This window comes from Magallana gigas, chromosome 2 (assembly GCF_963853765.1).
Source record: "Magallana gigas chromosome 2, xbMagGiga1.1, whole genome shotgun sequence".
In the NCBI taxonomy this organism is placed as follows: Eukaryota; Metazoa; Mollusca; class Bivalvia; order Ostreida; family Ostreidae; genus Magallana; species Magallana gigas.
Window position 1 is genome coordinate 60,422,305 of NC_088854.1, and position 17,278 is coordinate 60,439,582.

Consider the following 17,278-nt stretch of genomic DNA (forward strand, 5'->3'; position numbering starts at 1 on the left):
GGGGGGGGGTGAATCGGATTAAGATTTCAACGATTTTCAGAAGTTGTAACTTTCCCTTTTTTTGCTTGCCAATATTTTTTTGGATGAGTTTGGTCCCTTATGCCCCCCCCCCCCATCCCCACTTTAAAAAAACGATGCTACGTGCCTGCTTTTTTAAGGTCTTCCGTTTCCAACGGAAGACCTTATAGTTTTCGTACTGTTTCTTATTATTATTTTTTTTCCAAATTTTGTGCACGCGATTTCTCGAACACTATTCGGCCGATTTCAGCCATTTTTTCACAGATGATGAGTCATGATCTGAATTTTATATGTTTTTGAAATTTTTGTTGTCGTCACTTCCGGTACCGATTTATCGGCCATTTTGTAGTTTTTTTACGACCTATTTTGTGCAGAGCTGATCTCAGAAACTATCAGAGGTATGACTATGAAATTTTCAGGATAGGTAGTCTATAGTCTGAAGTTGTGCACTATTATTTTGTTTTACGCCAGTGGCACCATTTCTTGGAGCTCGCTTAGGCACGAAAATTGAGTACGAATTTTAATAAAAAAATTTCATACGTTTTGATCTGTATCTTTTTATCAGTTGATATTTTGTTAAGACATATATCACAAAAGTGGTAGATAATCAAAAGTTCTTTCCAACAAATTCAAGAAAAAGGGGCTGGCCCCTTTATTTAGGGGCCAAGGCACTTGTAAACTCTAATACAAATAACTTAAAAACGATACAGATTTTGTAATGCATTATAGAAGCAAAGTTGTTGATCGTAACAATATCTATCAGGAGAAAACATGGCCACACCCATTTATTACGTAATTAGGGATTTTTAGGGGCCAAAGTACTGAAACTTTGACGCAATATATCTAGATAAGGAAACATATTTTGTGAAGCTTTGTAGGAGAGAAAATGCTTGCGTTGATGATTCTAATCGATTCCATCCATCAAAACACCAAGGTCCGTCCCCATTAAGGATCTAGAGGGCTGGCCCCTAAAATATTCAATCATTTGTATCTAAAAAATGAACAACAATTTTGGATACGTGTAAGAACAAAATATGTTAGAATTTGTGAGACCTTTTGAATGAACTCAAGAAAAAGGGGCTGGACCCTTACATTAGGGGCCAAGACACTCGTAAAGTCTTTTACATATTTCTTAAAAACGATAAAGATTTTGTAATGCATTATAGAAACAAAGTTGTTGATCGTAACAATGTCAGTTTGTGAAACTCATTGCAACACCCATTGATGACATAATTAGGGATTTTAGGTGACTAACATCTTAAATCTTCAATGTTTTGTATGTGAAAAAGCAAAACACTTTGTCAAGCATTTGAAAGGATATTGACAATCGTTTACATTATCAGGGAGTGGATCGGGGGGGGGGGGGATTCTGAAATTCCATTGATATTTTAATCGTATCGTTTAAAAATTGAACGGAAGACCTACTCGTTACTCGTAACGAGATCGTATCTAGTTTTCTTTACTTATACTTGTGAGTATATAATCTTCACACGTACGAGGTTAATAATGCCTGTGTATGTGAAATTCATCTTTTATTTCCAACACTTATACTATTATTAGCCCCCCCCCCCCCCCCCCACGTTGCCACGCCCTTTTCACAAAAAATCTTACGATTGATTTTTATCTTAAGATTTCTCGTAAGATATTCTTAAGTTGAAATCTTACGCAAAACCTTAAGATTTTTGGTGAAAATGGCTTCTGGTTGTCCATACATGTAATTTTGTCCCCGCCATACCGCAGTAGTTCCACCGTACCCGACATTTCACATATCGGAGACAACAATGGACGTGATCCTCCAGTCGTGTGTCCCCAAGAGGACGCTAGACAAGGTCATGTTCGTCTACATGCTGCTGTTGGTCCATAATGTCGTGTTTTACCTCTGTTATATCGTGCTGCCATGGCGAAGGGACACCCTCGGGACCAGTGATCTAACAGTCTACCTGTGTAAGGCGTGGATCTTGTTTTTGTATGTGAACATTATTGGCGGGATATGGAAGGTCATGCTTGTCTCCACGACAACCAGAGGAGTCATTCTGCCATCCACCCTCAAACCAGGTACGCGATACTTATAAACATGCGGTCTACTTTCATTTTTTGTTTTACGGAAGTCTTTGAATGCCATAATTTGGCATAAGGGCACTCTTTTACTTTAATGTTAAACCTTTTAAATTTATCATAGTTTTAAAAGTTATTAACACCTTAATTATATACCTACATCATACAATTTTTTCTTTAATTAAAATATCATAGATCTGCATATTTAATTGTCTGTTGCCACTGCAACTTGACGGGACCATGGAGCAACATTCAAGGAATGTCTTGCTCTTTTGTTCAAACCATAAAATGCCAGGAAAATTGGTGACTAGATACATTGCAACCGTTGTTCGATATGCAGAGAGAATTGATATAAATAATTTACATCAAATTTTGTTTTAATTGAAGGTTGGTTTTATTGCTACCACTGCGAGACAAACGCTCCACCCAGGTCCTTTCACTGCGGCATCTGTAACATATGTGTGCTCAAGCGTGACCATCACTGTATTTACACGGGTCGGTGCATTGGGTACTATAACTATCGTTTCTACCTGACGCTCCTGATGTACTGCCTTCTGCTCGCCATCTTTACGTCTAGCATCAGTCTAAGTCTAGCCTGGGAAATGCTGGGGGAATTCTCGGCGTACAATTTAGCGGGCTTTGTTTTCCCGCTCGTGATGTTCGTGGTCGGAGTTTTTGACTTCTACAAGACGTACGTCGTCCTTATTTCCTTTGTGTGCACGCTGTTTTCGTTGATGTTGTCGGGTCTGGCTATCTGGCACACGAAACACGTCCGTCACAACATGACCGCCCATGAAAGACTTCAAGGAAACCAGTCGTATGATCTCGGACTTACGGAGAACCTCAGACAAATATTTGGACAGAAATGGCGCGTATCATGGATATCTCCGTTTATTTCATCCCCACTTCCGGGAGGTGGACTAGAATTTCCCACAAAAGAAAGCTACGAGAGTCCGAAGGATCTATAGATAGCACAAACAAATAGAAGGGTGAACACGTACCCCATTATGACGTCATTTTGGTGGTCATCGTGATAAACACGACTACGTGTACATCGATATTCGTTCCAGCTCTCTTTGTAGGTACAGAAGTCGCAATGGCAGCTTTAGGATAAAAATTTATTTGTCTTTTTGAATTTTATAAAGGAATTTTTTGTCTCCGTGAGTCGAATCTGTTTCTTTGTATCATCTTTTTATTTAAATGAAGGTTATTTGTATTGATTGTCTCTTTGAGAGAAGTCGTTTATGATTCAAAAGCCGGGAGAATTCTTACTGACGAGCATTCAGTATATTCTACATGTAGTACTGGTTATAGATAAGATGGTACAAAGCTATTGAAATCCAACGTTCAGTTACAATGAAGCGCATTGAAGTGGTAAATTTTTTCGTTTGAATGGAATGTCCTAAACTTTGTATCGAACGTCAATTGTTACGTAAGACACGCCCAGATTCAAGTATGATAAAATTATGATCCATCCCTAAGGGTAGAGTAGGGCCACAGTGAGAGGTAAAATTTTCACATCGAAATATAAAAAGAAAAATCTTATACAATCTTCTCAGAAACTGATCGGCAAGAAAAGCTGTAGCTTGTGTGGAAGCATCTTCAGGTAGGGAAGATTCAAATTTGATCAAATCGTGTTCCCCGGGCTAGGGTGGGGCATAAAGGGAGGGGGGGGGGGTCAAATTTTTACATAGGAATATATAGGGAAAATCTTTTAAAATCATCCTCTAAAACACAATTTGCCTAATTTGATGAAGGTTTATAATCACTGCATGTATAAACAGTTTAAGACCTTCTCGATAACTGCAATGTTCAATATATGATAAATATATTTAGCATTGCAGTTATCGATATATGATAAAATTGTAAAATCATCCTGTTACAAAGAGTCTCAATGACCAACATAAGAATATGCAGGGGATTTTTTTTGTACAGGATCTATTTTATGATATTATTAAGATATTTTGTACATGACTCTACATGTATAAAGCTGATTTTATTATGTCTATAGTTGCTCAGGTGAGCGATGTGGCACATGGGCCTCATGTTATTTCTGTTATTATCGTCCTGAATCTTTCAAATCTTCGCCTATAGGCTATTTAAAAGTTATTTTAAATATATTAATGATATAATTATGAATTCATTTTTTGCTGATAAACATAATTGCCCTTGTACCAGACCAAGTTGGTGCAAATTATTAACAAATTATCCCCGAAAAGATTGTTTGTTGGGAAGGAAATTGTCAGGGACATAACTTGAGCACGCTTAACAAATTTTAAAAGAAAGCTTATATATAAAACAGACCAAATTGTACAGCAAAACATTCAAATATATGACAAGCAAGAGAGGACAAAACACCCCCCCCCCGCCCCGCCCCATCTGAAAAAAAATCAATTTACACATAAAATTATATTACAAGACTCTACTAAATTGTCGTAATCGAAATAAGACAAATTCAACAGTTCAGAGGGAATAAATCAAATAATTAAAACAAAATGAAATTAATATACTAAATATAGATTAAAAATTCCCACAAGAAACGTACATTGTATACATAAGTTTTCCTTCAAAATGGGGTGTTGCTAAAACGCACAACGTAAACCGGAACGGAAAGCGGAATGTAATGGAATACGGAAAATGTTATATAATGTTATTTACTCGATAGATGTGTTAAATAAGTTAAAAACGATATATTTTATCTATTTTTAAAAATGGAGTCGTTTCACCAAGTAACGTAAGTAAAATTCAGTATTCGAATATTTGTTCTTAAATACAGATTCAGTGTTGTATCAAAGACCATGTATTAAAGATCAATACATTCTCTTTACTATTGTCTTAATAGTAGTACAATACCTAAATGACACTGGTGGCCCATAAGCTACCCACACCCAGTTTTCAGTCCATTAATTATTCCCACCATCCTTAATCTGAAAAAAGGTTACTTCATTGAAAGTTGTATACAATGCAGTAACAAAAAAACTATTGATTTCTGTTAAATAAAAATGGTAAAAAAAAATTTAAAATGGATTGTGCACAATTATAAATTGCTGGTGAAAACAAAGCACGTCAATGTCTAGTAAATGATTCTATCAGAGTGTCTATTTGGTGATAGAACCATTATGACGTCATAATTGATTTGAAGAATCATTTTCCCGTACTTTACGGCTCCAAAGAAATTACATGTAAGTAGAAAATTAAACATTGTCCTGACATTTTATGTAAAATCATGGGAAAAGTACTCCCGATACCTATATTCAATTTGACATCATTTTAAAGAGGAAGTCAAGAGCTTGTTTTGTGCCATTTTTGGAGAGACTGTATGCATTCTATGTATTTTTTAATTTAATAGTCAAAATTGGACAAAACTCCGAAATTGCTCCTTATTTCCTTCATATTTCATTGAAAACGACAATTTAAAAAAAAAAATTCATTGTGTTTACCAAAAATATTAGCCCCGGTACACCCTATCAAACAAAGCTATTGTTATGAAGCATCATAGGAAGAATTTATATCTTAAATCTTTTAAACCTTTAGCCACCTTTCATTTACTAGATCTTGACCTTTAAATAAAGTTATCTAATTTTAAAAGAAAAAAAATATATGACTTAATTTCAAATTTAACCATTTTCAATATTTCCCTATTATTACGACAGATGTGAGGGAATTCGAATTCAGCACATGTCAGAGTCAGTGTTTGTGAGGATGTGTCAGATAGTTGGAACCTCACAACAGGTGGCTATCAGGAGGGAGACAGAGGACATCGGGGAGGTGGTGGAGAGACGAGTGACACCTAATGATGGGTTAATTGAGATGATAAGTGGAAGTTTGAGAGAAGGTTTCAGACTGAAGGGATCAGATGTGGACTCTATGTACTGGTCAAACAACCACCGAGTGATCATGGACATGTCTCAGTCTGAGTATTACAATACAGCCAATACAACCTTGATTCTCTCTGACAGTACTGAGAGTCCACCAGGATTCACTCTACTTCAGTTACTGACTCCAACAACAGACAGAGAAGTCCATTCAGCATGTGTCAGAATGAATGACAAAGTCTATATATCTAGTTCTATATACAGACAGTTAACTTGTTCAGCAGCAATAGCTAATTCTACTGTACATGGACCCTGTGGTAGTGGTGTACTGGGAAGTAAAGAATATGACACTGCCTTCTGTTTTGTTAGTGACATATGGCCTCTGTCTGCCTCCTCATGGACAGACAGTTGTCATTCATGGCCTGATCCTGAAGTCGTTGATGACATTGTCAGAAATGGATGTCACTTTGTAGCAATAGGACACTCATTAGGACCTCAAGAAAATGAAGAATGGAGAATTTCTTTTTCACGGGCAGAATATAAACTTGTTTCATCAATGAACCACTGCCAGTTTTTGATTTATGGACTGTTAAAACTTTTCTTAAAAGAAGTAATGAATCAACAGTCAGAGGAAACCAATAAACTGTTGTGTTCCTATCACATGAAGACAACAGTTTTTTGGGCGATTCAACAAAACACACTACCTCAATGGTGTCCACAAAATCTGCTGGCCGGTTTCTGGGTCTGCTTTAAACTCCTCCTTAGATGGGTGTATGAGGGAGTTTGTCCAAACTTTTTCATTCCACTAAACAACCTGTTTCTGACAAAAGTCCATGGCTCAGCACAAAACAGATTGTTCCTACAGTTACATGGATTGTACAAGAAAGGTCTGGCCTGTCTGTTACAGAGTTCCTCTATCAGGTCCTACATCATTGATGTCCTGTACAAGCCTAGACTTTCTATTTGTACAGATGAAAGTACAATGAGGTCTGAATTTGATTATGATGTAGAACTTGTCCGGGAGTCCAAGAAAGCTATTTCTCATACAGCAGACCTATGTGGCCATACCAACGCCATACACACAATAGAACAGTTGCTAGAGTCACCCCTGACACACTATCAAGTTGTTACATTACAGAATCTTACAACCTCATTATTTCGGAATACTGCATTTCAGTCCCACAATACATTTATGTACACTAACACAGGTGTCAACAAACAGATGTATATTGCAGACAAAACTTTCTGTCACATGTTGAAATTAGCAGCCAAGTTTGGGTGTATTTCTGACATGTTGTACATCGCCATGTATTATTACAAGACACTCAGATACAGGGAAGCTTTATTTGTTATGGAGATGACAAAGGTCAAGTTAGCACAGCCATATCTGATGCATGAGGAACATGTAGACAGAGCGAGGTATACTGAGGCTGTAGGGGGACAGTCCTGGTCTACAAAGATCAGACAGGCTGTAGCAGTGGATATTGTACTTTACAATGAAATATGTTATATCAGTGAACTAATACCAGAACAACAGTCTGCTCTACAGAACAGAGATACTACATTAATTATCCCAGTGTTTGTAATGTTACACTTCCTAGAGTTCTTGTGTTACAGACACATTGATACAACATTATCACAAGCAGCCCTAGATGAGCTACAGGTCCTAGTCCACCATGATCAGGGACTGTATATATCTAATCTATCCAGAGAGATCTCCTGGGAGATCCTGGGGATCTGTCAACAGATCACAGGGAACCTCCAGGCTGCTCTATACTCATACCAACAGTCACTCACACAGGATCCATTCCAAAACATACACGCTGCTACAAAGAAGAGAATACATGATATAGTAGGAACAAACTAGCAGCAGCAAATAAATGAGTACAGACTATCAGTTTCAGATTGAAGCTTAAATGTACCGATTTCTGTAAAGGTATCCGATCTAAAATAGCCTCAGATTCAATGAATCTGGGTGCATAGCAGATATGTATGGGCTTAATACTCAGTATACTTCGACATATTTTTCCTATTTAAGTATCAATATGTAAGTGTTGAATTTGTTCTAATTAATGACCTTTTCCTTTTTTGAAGAGTTGTCCCCCTTTGCTTTTATTTTATAAAAACTAATTCTACAAAAAAGTTACACGCTATAAGATTTATTTCCAGGCACGTAGCATCGTTTTTTAAAGTGGGGGGGGGGGGGGCAGACCCATCCAAAAAAATCAACTGCTCAGTTAATAATGTTTTTAAAAAAATTTCTCGGTAAATCTTTTTCTGCTCTTAAATGCTTCAAATAAATATCAAAGTATTAAATACATGATGGATATTCAAGGTTGGACAAATTTGGTCCTAATATGGATCGGATACCTTAAACCACAAAACGGAAAGTGATATCCTCAGAGCATTACATTTTTGTTTTGAATCACAAAGCTGTCAAAAGCTGAGGGTAGATATTCGTACAGCTAGAGATTTTAGTGGACGTTGGTTCCTGTACAATTATTTTTAGTTTACACCCGTGTTAAAAAAATATATATGAAATACATATATTTAATATAACATACATAAACTAATATTGTATCATGTTGTTTATCAAAGTTAGCCATTGAACAAGTAATTTTGAGAATAACAAAACGAGAGAGAGAGAGAGAGAGAGAGAGAGAGAGAGAGAAATTGTATTTAGTGAAACAATAAAATGCCTTTTTGAAGGTTCATGCGGGTTAAAAAGGTGGCGACATTGCGGAAAAATAAACAAGTTACAACGCGGGTTATGCATTTTTTTCTGCATTGATCGCTATCTTCATAACCCGCATGAATCAACAAAGAAAGCATTTTATTGTTTATATTAACATATTTCTTTTAAAAAAATTGATTATAAAAAGTAAGCTAAATTAACTCAATTACTGTTAATGTACATCAGTACGTTAGCTAAAAGAGACATCCAAATCGTCTCCTATATGGAACTTTGTGGTTGACATCATCATGATAATTTAGTCAATGAGTTTTCTTATGTCGCTGTTCGATAAACGGGGCGTGAAGATTTAAGTCTGGCTGTTTCTATTTAATATGACATAGGACCGACGACATCCAAAAATCAGCATTACATGCTTATATTTATATTTTCATACTGATGTCTATTTGAAATATTGGGTATTGTCGCTTTAAAGCCATTATTTGCGCTCTTAGTCAGGGATATGATATATACATGGAACAGTCATATTAACATGATATTTAGTTAGCTTCCGCGACAAAAAATATAATGCCAGAAACTTTGTGGAGAAAAACATTTTTTATTAAGAAGTAGATATATATTAATGATTGTTTATCAAAATTACATATCAAATTGGTTATGTAAAATTGAAAGTTTCATTTTATCTTACAAAAATAAATATACCCAAAACAGTAAAGACGTTTTTATCTGTGCTCTTGGCGCATGGATTAGCAAAGTGTATTCATTGAAAATTGAACATCGCAGATTTCCAATGCCAAACATAAGGGGAAATATACACTGAATGTAAAAATATTTTTTTAAACTTCTCAGAAATTGTCTATTGATTTTAAATATCTGTTCCATTTAGTAACGAATCGATGTATTCAGTGTATATAGTCATTTTATGAAGGTCTTCAATAAGATATGAATTTCTGTTATTTAATTCAAAACAGTAAAAAAAATTACACTGATCTTAACGAAATATGCAATTATTTTCTAGAAACAGTTTTATATAATTCCTGTTGTTGATTTTAATTCATCATCAAAAAATGACAGACAATGACGTAGACAGGCCTACGAAACATTACTATTTGACAGAACAATAGCGAAAGGCCAAGCTCTTGTTAATATGGCTCTAGGTTTTAGGTCTGTTAAACTGTTCCAAAATATGAGGGATAGGTTTCATCCCATAGGCGTCGGAACCAGGAATGAGGAGTGTTAACCCCTCCCCCCCCTCCTTTTCAGCATAACCAAAGATCTTTTTTTGGCTTGTCAAGATTTTTGATAAGTCTAGCCCCCCCCCCCCCGCCCCGCCCCGCCCCGCCCCGCCCAACCACCACTTTCAATTTGCATCCGACGCCACTGCATCCCATCCATGCCAACCCAAGTAATGTATCTAATAAATATGTGTGTGTGTGTGTGTGTGTGTGTGTGTGTGTGTGTGTGTGTGTGCTGTTTAAGTAAACCTTTTTTCACATTGCGATTTGTGTTATTACTATAAAATTATAGTACATGCATTCCAGTTATAGATCTTTCCTACTATTATACAAATATTGACTGGGGCAAGGGGCAAATTGATTATATTAGCCCCCGAGGGACGACGCGAAGCTGAGGGCAATATATTCGTCCAAAGTGACCCGTGCTGTACTTGCACAAACTTTTTTTAGAATAGTATAATAACTAGAAAGTCGTCGACGCTGTATTATTTTCTTGTTTATTTGCCTTACAAAAGTTCCTGGCTTTTGTGGTTATATCATAAATTTCCTTTAGCACTGTGAGGGCTTTATTGCCTCGAACACACAAATTGGTTTTCAACATCTTGCTCTGTTCTTCGGAGAATTAACGGACTCGTCAGTCAAATTTGGGTAGGTAATCTTTACAGGAGCACTTTTATAGGTATGGAGAGGGTTGCAGATGGAAGGTTTATAGTAGATAAGAGACTGAACATTACGTTGTCACGATATTATATACTGGTATTTTCTGTGATTTATTTTTTCATCATTTGTCATCTTAACTCAGACATTAAAAAACCTTGTTAAAAAATTGATCGTCATTTCAAATGTGAAGCCACCTCATAGTATGGGCTTAAGAGGGAAGCTGTCCAAAAGGGAGCTATTCTTAAGTGAAGGAATGAACGATTAAAAAAAAATAATAGTCTTCATTGTTCCATGGACATATATGTGTATATGTACATGTAGTATATACTATAGTTGATTAAATCCACGTTCTTTACATATTAGGTATTGTTACTACCTACCTGGTATTCGAATCAAACGCGTGAAGTAGTCAATGAATGACCATTTGCATTTTTCAAAAAAGGACCAGATTTGCTCACAGGCACCCAACGTTATATACAATGTATATATATATATATATATATATATATATATATATATATATATATATATATATATATATATATATATATATATATTTTCAAAATAGAAAATACCCAAAACCTAATGCTATATATATATAGATTCTTTATAATGCGAAGTCCCACTTATCGCATTTGTGGCGAAAACAAAGAGCTAAATTGACTGGTATCACACGAAACGACTATTTAAAACGTATCTGTAATGTTTATTTACTAGTAGGACACAACTTATTTTCAGCTTTATGTTTGAATTTTCTCCCTTTGTATTTATTTCAACTCATTATTGATATGAGAGAAATTTATAAACAGTCAATGAAGTGAGCTCAACCCAGCACAGAATGTCATTCATTGAATAGGACAAGCACAATTGTAAGCTTATCAGTCCCATGATTGTTTGGGCGAAAACAAATACTAGAAACAGTGGTGCCAAGAAATAAATATTCAGTGTTGAAGCAGCTTTCCAAATGAATAAAAAAAAGAAAACAAGAACAGTATTATGAATACAAAACAACAACAAAAAAGAGATTTGATGGTTCAGTTAAATGTCCGATCTCTTCCGGAACATTATCGTCGTCCGATCTCTTCCGAAACATTAATGTCTTTCGATCTCTTCCGAAACATTATCGTCGTCAGAGTCACACTGAAATCTTCCAATAGAGGCGAAGCTTTGGGACACACATATTCGCTCCAAGTACTCCCGGACTCCGTACCCTGTGGCCAGCTGTATTGAGTTGGTCCCATCATTGGTCCGCTGCAGAGGGTCAAGGTGAAGATCTTCAACTAGAAATCTCACCAGGTCAAGGTCGTCTGTGGTACAGGCAAAGTGAAGAGCCGTGTACCCGTCTGCAGTAGCAGCAGAAGCTAGCTCCGGACACCTAGCTACGACTAGTCTAGCTACATCAAGATATCCTCTGTGACAAGAAACATGCAGTACCGTTTCCCTTTTTGTGGTGACCTTGGCTAGGTTAGCGTGCTTCTCTACGAGAAGGGTAATTATTTCAATGGACCCTCCCCTTGTTGCATAATGAACAGGAGTAGCTTTTTTGTTGTCTTCCATCTCTACGAGTGCTGGGTAGCTGTCAATCAGGAAGGCGGTGATGTCGAGATTTCCACTGGCACATGAGAGATGAAGAGCTGTCGCTTTCTTCGTTGTTATCGCGTATGGGTCCGCTCCGCCATGAATTAGGTACTCAGCAAGATCCTTAGTCCCTCCACACGCCACCGAATGCAACGGTGTATAATTATGTTTGTCTCTTGATGTGAACAGACTTACATCTCCATTTCCGAAATATTTTGCAACTTCAGTTTCACCATTTTTACAAGCTATATAAAAGACAACACTATTCTTTTGCGTCTGGTCTTGTCCAGTAGTAGACCTGTCATCAACTCCTATCTCAACCATTCTATTCACGATTCGACGATTTCCTCCCGTGATGGCTGCTTTCAGTAGGATTAAGAAACTTGATTCTTTCGTGCAACTAACAAGTTTGGGGAAATTTTCTATAACGGTGTCCACAACCTTTTCATCGCCAGACAAACAAGCTTCGTCTGCAATTGTTACATCATAACTAAAGTCGTCTGCTAACTTACTCTGTATCCGTGCGAACTGGTCGAAGTTCTTCCCAAGACGAATCAATATTTCTCGAAGATTGGTAGTATTCTTACTTTTTATTCCACTCTGAACGGTTTCAATGTCCGGTCTAACATTCTTGTTCAGAAGAATCATTGCCAGAGTCAAATTATTTTCACACGATTTGTCCAACAAGCTTTTTCTTTGTCCAATCTTGTCAGCAATGGATAACATGTGTTCAACCACCCTTATGTTACCGTTGGTCATGGCATATTCGATGATTCCTTTGTTACTCGCATCTTGCAAGAGAAACGTGTCTTCCCATTTATTTCCCCTCAGATATTGTGCAAAATATTCAACAAATTTATTTTCCTCCCACACTGACATCTTAGATAACACTTCCAAGGTCTCTTCTTCTCTCTTTGATAAGCTGTTACAGATTTGCTTGCTCAAAGCTTTATAGCAGCGGTGCTCCAACAACACATCGTCTTTGAATCGACATAAATCGCTTCCAGTGCGCATTTTCGGAAGTAGTGATAGTTCACAAGTCTTGATCACGGGCTTCAGGTCTATCCTACCCAGAAGACACACTACTGCCTTCTGTACAGCGGGATGAGTAAAGGTCCACTGATTGGTGACTCGATCAAACTGTAGAAAGGTTCCCTTGGCTCGGTGAATCAGACACTTGATGTCTTTTCTTTCACAAACAAGAACCTCGTAATGATCTTCGAATGTTCTCCACAGAACAGTGTTCCTTTTGCTGATAATGCTGTAAAGCTGTCTCTCAGACAGTGCTCCATTGCCAAGTAGGACTAACGCGAGTGGCGCCAATCTTGACGGTTCCACTTTCTGGATAAGTTCTAACACACTCTGTATGAAGATCTGGGGATCTCGGAAGAAACATAGGGGGTCTTTATGGAGAGAACAATTATTGTACAAAATTTCACAACATTTTGGAAATCCAAATGGTAGAGCAGAGTTTATCAGATCTACACCCTGTGTATTATCTAATATGAAAAAGGGAACAACGTACATGTTAAGAAATAACTTCTTCTCTTCAAAGGTTAGGTTGTTGTCGCCATGGCTTATGTCGATCAGTGCAGACTGGAAGAGTTTACTTTCGAAAAGACAATTTGGCAGATATCCATAACTGTCCTCAGGCATTGTAATAATGACATAGTTGTTTCTTTTATTGACCGGTAGGGCGGAAGCAAGCCGCTGGAGTTTCTCAATCCATTCTTTCTTGTACTCAAGAGATACGCTATCCAAATCAAACAGACCATCAATCAAAATCACGGAATTATTTTCTCCAATGGCTTCGTCGAAGTCGGTTGCCTCAACGATGCAAAGTGGAATCATCCAGTCCTGTTCGTCTGTGAGGTCGTAGAGTAATTTCATCGCCATGGATGATGCCCCATCTCCTGGCTTAGACTTAATCAGAAGGAATTTGTTCTTTAGAAGTATCTCCTTTGCTTTCATGTAAGCTCTAGTTTCAATGAATACTTGAAACAAAGTCTTCCTTTCCTCTAGTTGAGACTGTGTCTCTTCTGCAAATAAAAACAAAAGTGGAAAGAAAAGAAATTTCAAATACATATGGTATGACTTATCAATTTTACATTCATTCTCAGTGATATTTTAGTGCATGAAGACTTATTCATAATATAGAAACTAGTACATACCTTGAAGAATCGCAAGTCGAGATTGCAAGTCATTCAAAAATCTTCTCTTCTGTTGCGTTTTCCCTGAAAATACGTAATTATATAAGCACTGAAAGCTTAACTCTGAAAACAGCGGTTTAGCGTTTTATCTGTTGACAAAAATTTACCATTCTGCCGAGGACTTATGATCGTCTGCTGTCCATGTAAAGTGACGTTAGAATTCTTGATGACGATGGCTTTCTCTGGAGCCTCATCATTATAGTTGGCGGGGTCTACATAAAATGAGCTAATATTCGTTAATCTGTTTTGCAATGTCATGTTAGTTCCTTTTATAACGTTTTGCACTATTGTTCAATTTAATTTGCTCTTACTTTTAATTTTCTTTTCCTTTGCTTTGGACACTGCGATCTGTGGGAATCTAGATGTGTAGACTGTTCTTGATTTCCTATCATTATTTCCATTAAATCTTGGGACCTCATCTTTTCTAAGTGACACCGGAGTTGTAAACTTTTCTCTCGTCTTTTCTCGGAAAGTACGCTGAACCTTTTCATTTCTTGTGTGACGTTTTGCTGCTCTTTTTGAATTGTCTTGTCGCCTGCTCCAACCAGATGGTGGTGGCAAAGAAGTGTTTTGTGCGTCACTTTCTATTTCGAAAGATGACTGGTTAGGTAGAATTGGAAGCACTAGGGGGATGGCGCCTAAATTTGAAAATAAAACAACATTAATGGATAATTATTATATCTTTTCTTAACAAACTTGCATGCACCACTGAAAGCTACTCTTCATGCAATCGCTGAATAAAAAAAAATTCAAATGCGCGGTAAAGGGTGAGTCAGTGGATTTCATTTGCTTTAGGATTTGCTATAGGAACTTGAGGTTTTAATCAAAATTTCGACAAGTGTGTGAAATCAATTAATTCTGATTTCTAAACATCAGTTTCATGGAGACTGTCCACAACATTTACTTATTTACGTCAATTCATACCCGGTTTCAAATACAAAACATGTTTTAAAATAGCAATCTCCTAGCCTTTTAATCTGTTAAAAAGGCGTAATAAATAAAAAAAACCCACTAAATAAATAAAATCATTACCAAATGACAATTACTTGAGCTGATCAACGAAATCGAAGGTTCGCCGACTTGCAATTATACTTATAACGTAATGTATTGATACAATCATTGGCCACAAAACTACGTATCCTTGAGAGTGTTATTTTTACTGAATAGTCCACGAAAACTAATGTTCACAAATATTAATAAACCATAGTATATTCGTTACATAGCTATGTAGCGACCGACAAGTACATGTATCGTTGTGTAGTGATTTTTACCCGTACCATTATTATATTTCAAAGGTAACCCGTTTGTTGCTAAGGGGTATTTCCAAAATAATGATGAACTCTGAACGAAGTCTCTTTTCGGCACTGATGTTGTCTTGGTGAAGGTGAAAAAGACACGAATTACAATGACGTACATTGTCTATGCCAAATTTGTCCGAAAAAAAATCTAGTAATTGAGGAGGCTGGATGGTCAACATATTGTCCATCTACTAAACCTCTAATTTTAGAATCGAAAGAAACATTATTCAATTCAAAATTATCAAGTTAGCTGATAATTTTGAATCTTTTCTTTTTACAGATATCTTCAAAGAGATTTAACTAATATCACTCTAGATCATCCCGTCCTATAATTCTGTACACGTTGAGTAAACTATACTTACTTTGCTGCCTCTGTTTCCGGGTGACGGGTCGGTGTGGGGGGAGGGGACGGGGAGTGTGGGCCTGGTCCTCTTCATCAGAGGACATTGTACGGCATGGTATCTATAACACTCCTCATATTAAGACTTACCTCACTTTTATTAACACACGAGCCAATGCAGAAGAAAGCAATACACAATTAAAGATTATGTTACCCAAAACCTTTTCAACTTGTGAAAACAAACGTGCCGTTTCACTGCACGGTATTGTTTGATTGTTATATTGCCCTACGTTGCAATTCAATTTTCCAAATGAATTTCATTTTAAAAAGATTAAATTGTATGCTTTGTCATTGAATACACGTACTGCGTTGTATCGGACTGTTTGTAAGACCACATCGCTCCAATCTTTAATTACAACTACGCTACATGTATCATGACTAGCAAATGTTTCCCCCTGGAACAGACGCGAACCTGGTATTTCATTATTTTCAAGAAGGCAATTTTATTTGGTTAAAATTTGAGGAAAAGAAATGAAAATCTGACTTTAACTATAAAGGAAAAAACATGACACCTTGGAAAAAGATTAGAATCCTTTGAAATTTTAGTCATGGGGTCTGCCAAGGAGATATCTGACCCGAGTGACGACGGAATTAGATTTAACGACGACCCATTTTTTAATCACGGAAAAGATGCGACTTTTTTTTACCATAGTATCTTCAGGACCCCCCCCCCCCCCCCGGGTCAGCACCCGTCTTAAAGTGGACGCCAAAATTATATTAAGTATCTTGCAAAACAAAGACTGGGCTGCAATTAAGCATTCTGTCTTTTTTTTGCCTTCTCCTGAAGTAGACGAGGATTGACAATGTATAAGATAAATTGAGAAAATAATATCGGACAGAAGTGGCTTACAATTTGAATAATGATGTACGTTTTACAATCTGAGTCAAACGTATTACATGTATGTATTTACACAAATTATAAATGAACTTACAAAATACTTGTACATCTACGTATTAACAACAATCTGGTTATTATATAGAAGTAAATTATGAATGTACGTCTACATATATATAATTCTTATGTATCTACTAGTACAGCAAAGGGTTATTAAGTAAATTATGAATGTAACAACAAAGTACTTATACAGTGTGCCCCATAATATACATCATTTTCTCTACAAAAATAACTTTTAAATTTCACAAACATTCATAAGTGTTTGACAAGTTGGGCATTGTTTATAAAAACACAACATAGAGAGTACGTTCAATTGACGTCCTTTTGTCCATGACAACGTCAAATTGATGAGTAAAATTCCTCATGCACAGCAACATCGTCTAACTATTTGTAGATTCAAATGTATACCTGCACACAAAATC

The 17,278-nt window shown here is 36.6% G+C and overlaps 3 protein-coding genes across 4 annotated transcripts; 2 read left to right on the forward strand and 1 right to left on the reverse strand.

Moving 5' to 3' along the window:
- Positions 1–1,737: 1,737 nt before the first annotated feature.
- Positions 1,738–3,230, forward strand: LOC105330047 (probable palmitoyltransferase ZDHHC24). Its single transcript, XM_011431606.4, has 2 exons — positions 1,738–2,073; positions 2,461–3,230. The coding sequence occupies exons 1-2, from the start codon at positions 1,800–1,802 to the stop codon at positions 3,039–3,041; spliced, it is 855 nt and encodes a 284-aa protein (XP_011429908.3). The 5' UTR covers positions 1,738–1,799; the 3' UTR covers positions 3,042–3,230.
- A 2,375-nt stretch (positions 3,231–5,605) lies between these two features.
- Positions 5,606–7,859, forward strand: LOC136273226 (uncharacterized). The gene has a single exon (XM_066077591.1). The coding sequence runs from the start codon at positions 5,752–5,754 to the stop codon at positions 7,753–7,755; it is 2,004 nt and encodes a 667-aa protein (XP_065933663.1). The 5' UTR covers positions 5,606–5,751; the 3' UTR covers positions 7,756–7,859.
- Positions 7,860–11,160: 3,301 nt separating this feature from the next.
- On the reverse strand, positions 11,161–16,083 carry LOC105330049 (uncharacterized). Of its 2 annotated transcripts, XM_011431608.4 has the most exons (5): positions 15,924–16,083; positions 14,575–14,901; positions 14,371–14,475; positions 14,225–14,287; positions 11,161–14,092 (listed from the first exon to the last, which is right to left on the reverse strand). In XM_011431608.4, exons 1-5 carry the CDS (start codon positions 16,006–16,008, stop codon positions 11,568–11,570), a joined length of 3,105 nt encoding a protein of 1,034 aa, XP_011429910.3. In that variant the 5' UTR covers positions 16,009–16,083; the 3' UTR covers positions 11,161–11,567. The 2 variants fall into 2 exon arrangements, with proteins under 2 accessions (XP_011429910.3, XP_065933664.1); XM_066077592.1 differs by lacking the exon at positions 14,371–14,475.
- Positions 16,084–17,278: the final 1,195 nt, after the last annotated feature.

Bases quoted from the DNA above. Each gene is read 5' to 3' on its own strand.
- LOC105330047 (XM_011431606.4), top strand. From the start codon at position 1,800: ATGGACGTGATCCTCCAGTCGTGTGTCCCCAAGAGGACGCTAGACAAG. The intron at 2,074-2,460 runs GTACGCGATACT...TTTTAATTGAAG, and splicing joins GCCATCCACCCTCAAACCAG to GTTGGTTTTATTGCTACCAC.
- LOC136273226 (XM_066077591.1), top strand. From the start codon at position 5,752: ATGTCAGAGTCAGTGTTTGTGAGGATGTGTCAGATAGTTGGAACCTCA.
- LOC105330049 (XM_011431608.4), bottom strand. From the start codon at position 16,008: ATGTCCTCTGATGAAGAGGACCAGGCCCACACTCCCCGTCCCCTCCCC. The intron at 14,476-14,574 runs GTAAGAGCAAAT...CATTTTATGTAG, and splicing joins AAAGGAAAAGAAAATTAAAA to ACCCCGCCAACTATAATGAT. The intron at 14,093-14,224 runs GTATGTACTAGT...TTTTATTTGCAG, and splicing joins TCGACTTGCGATTCTTCAAG to AAGAGACACAGTCTCAACTA.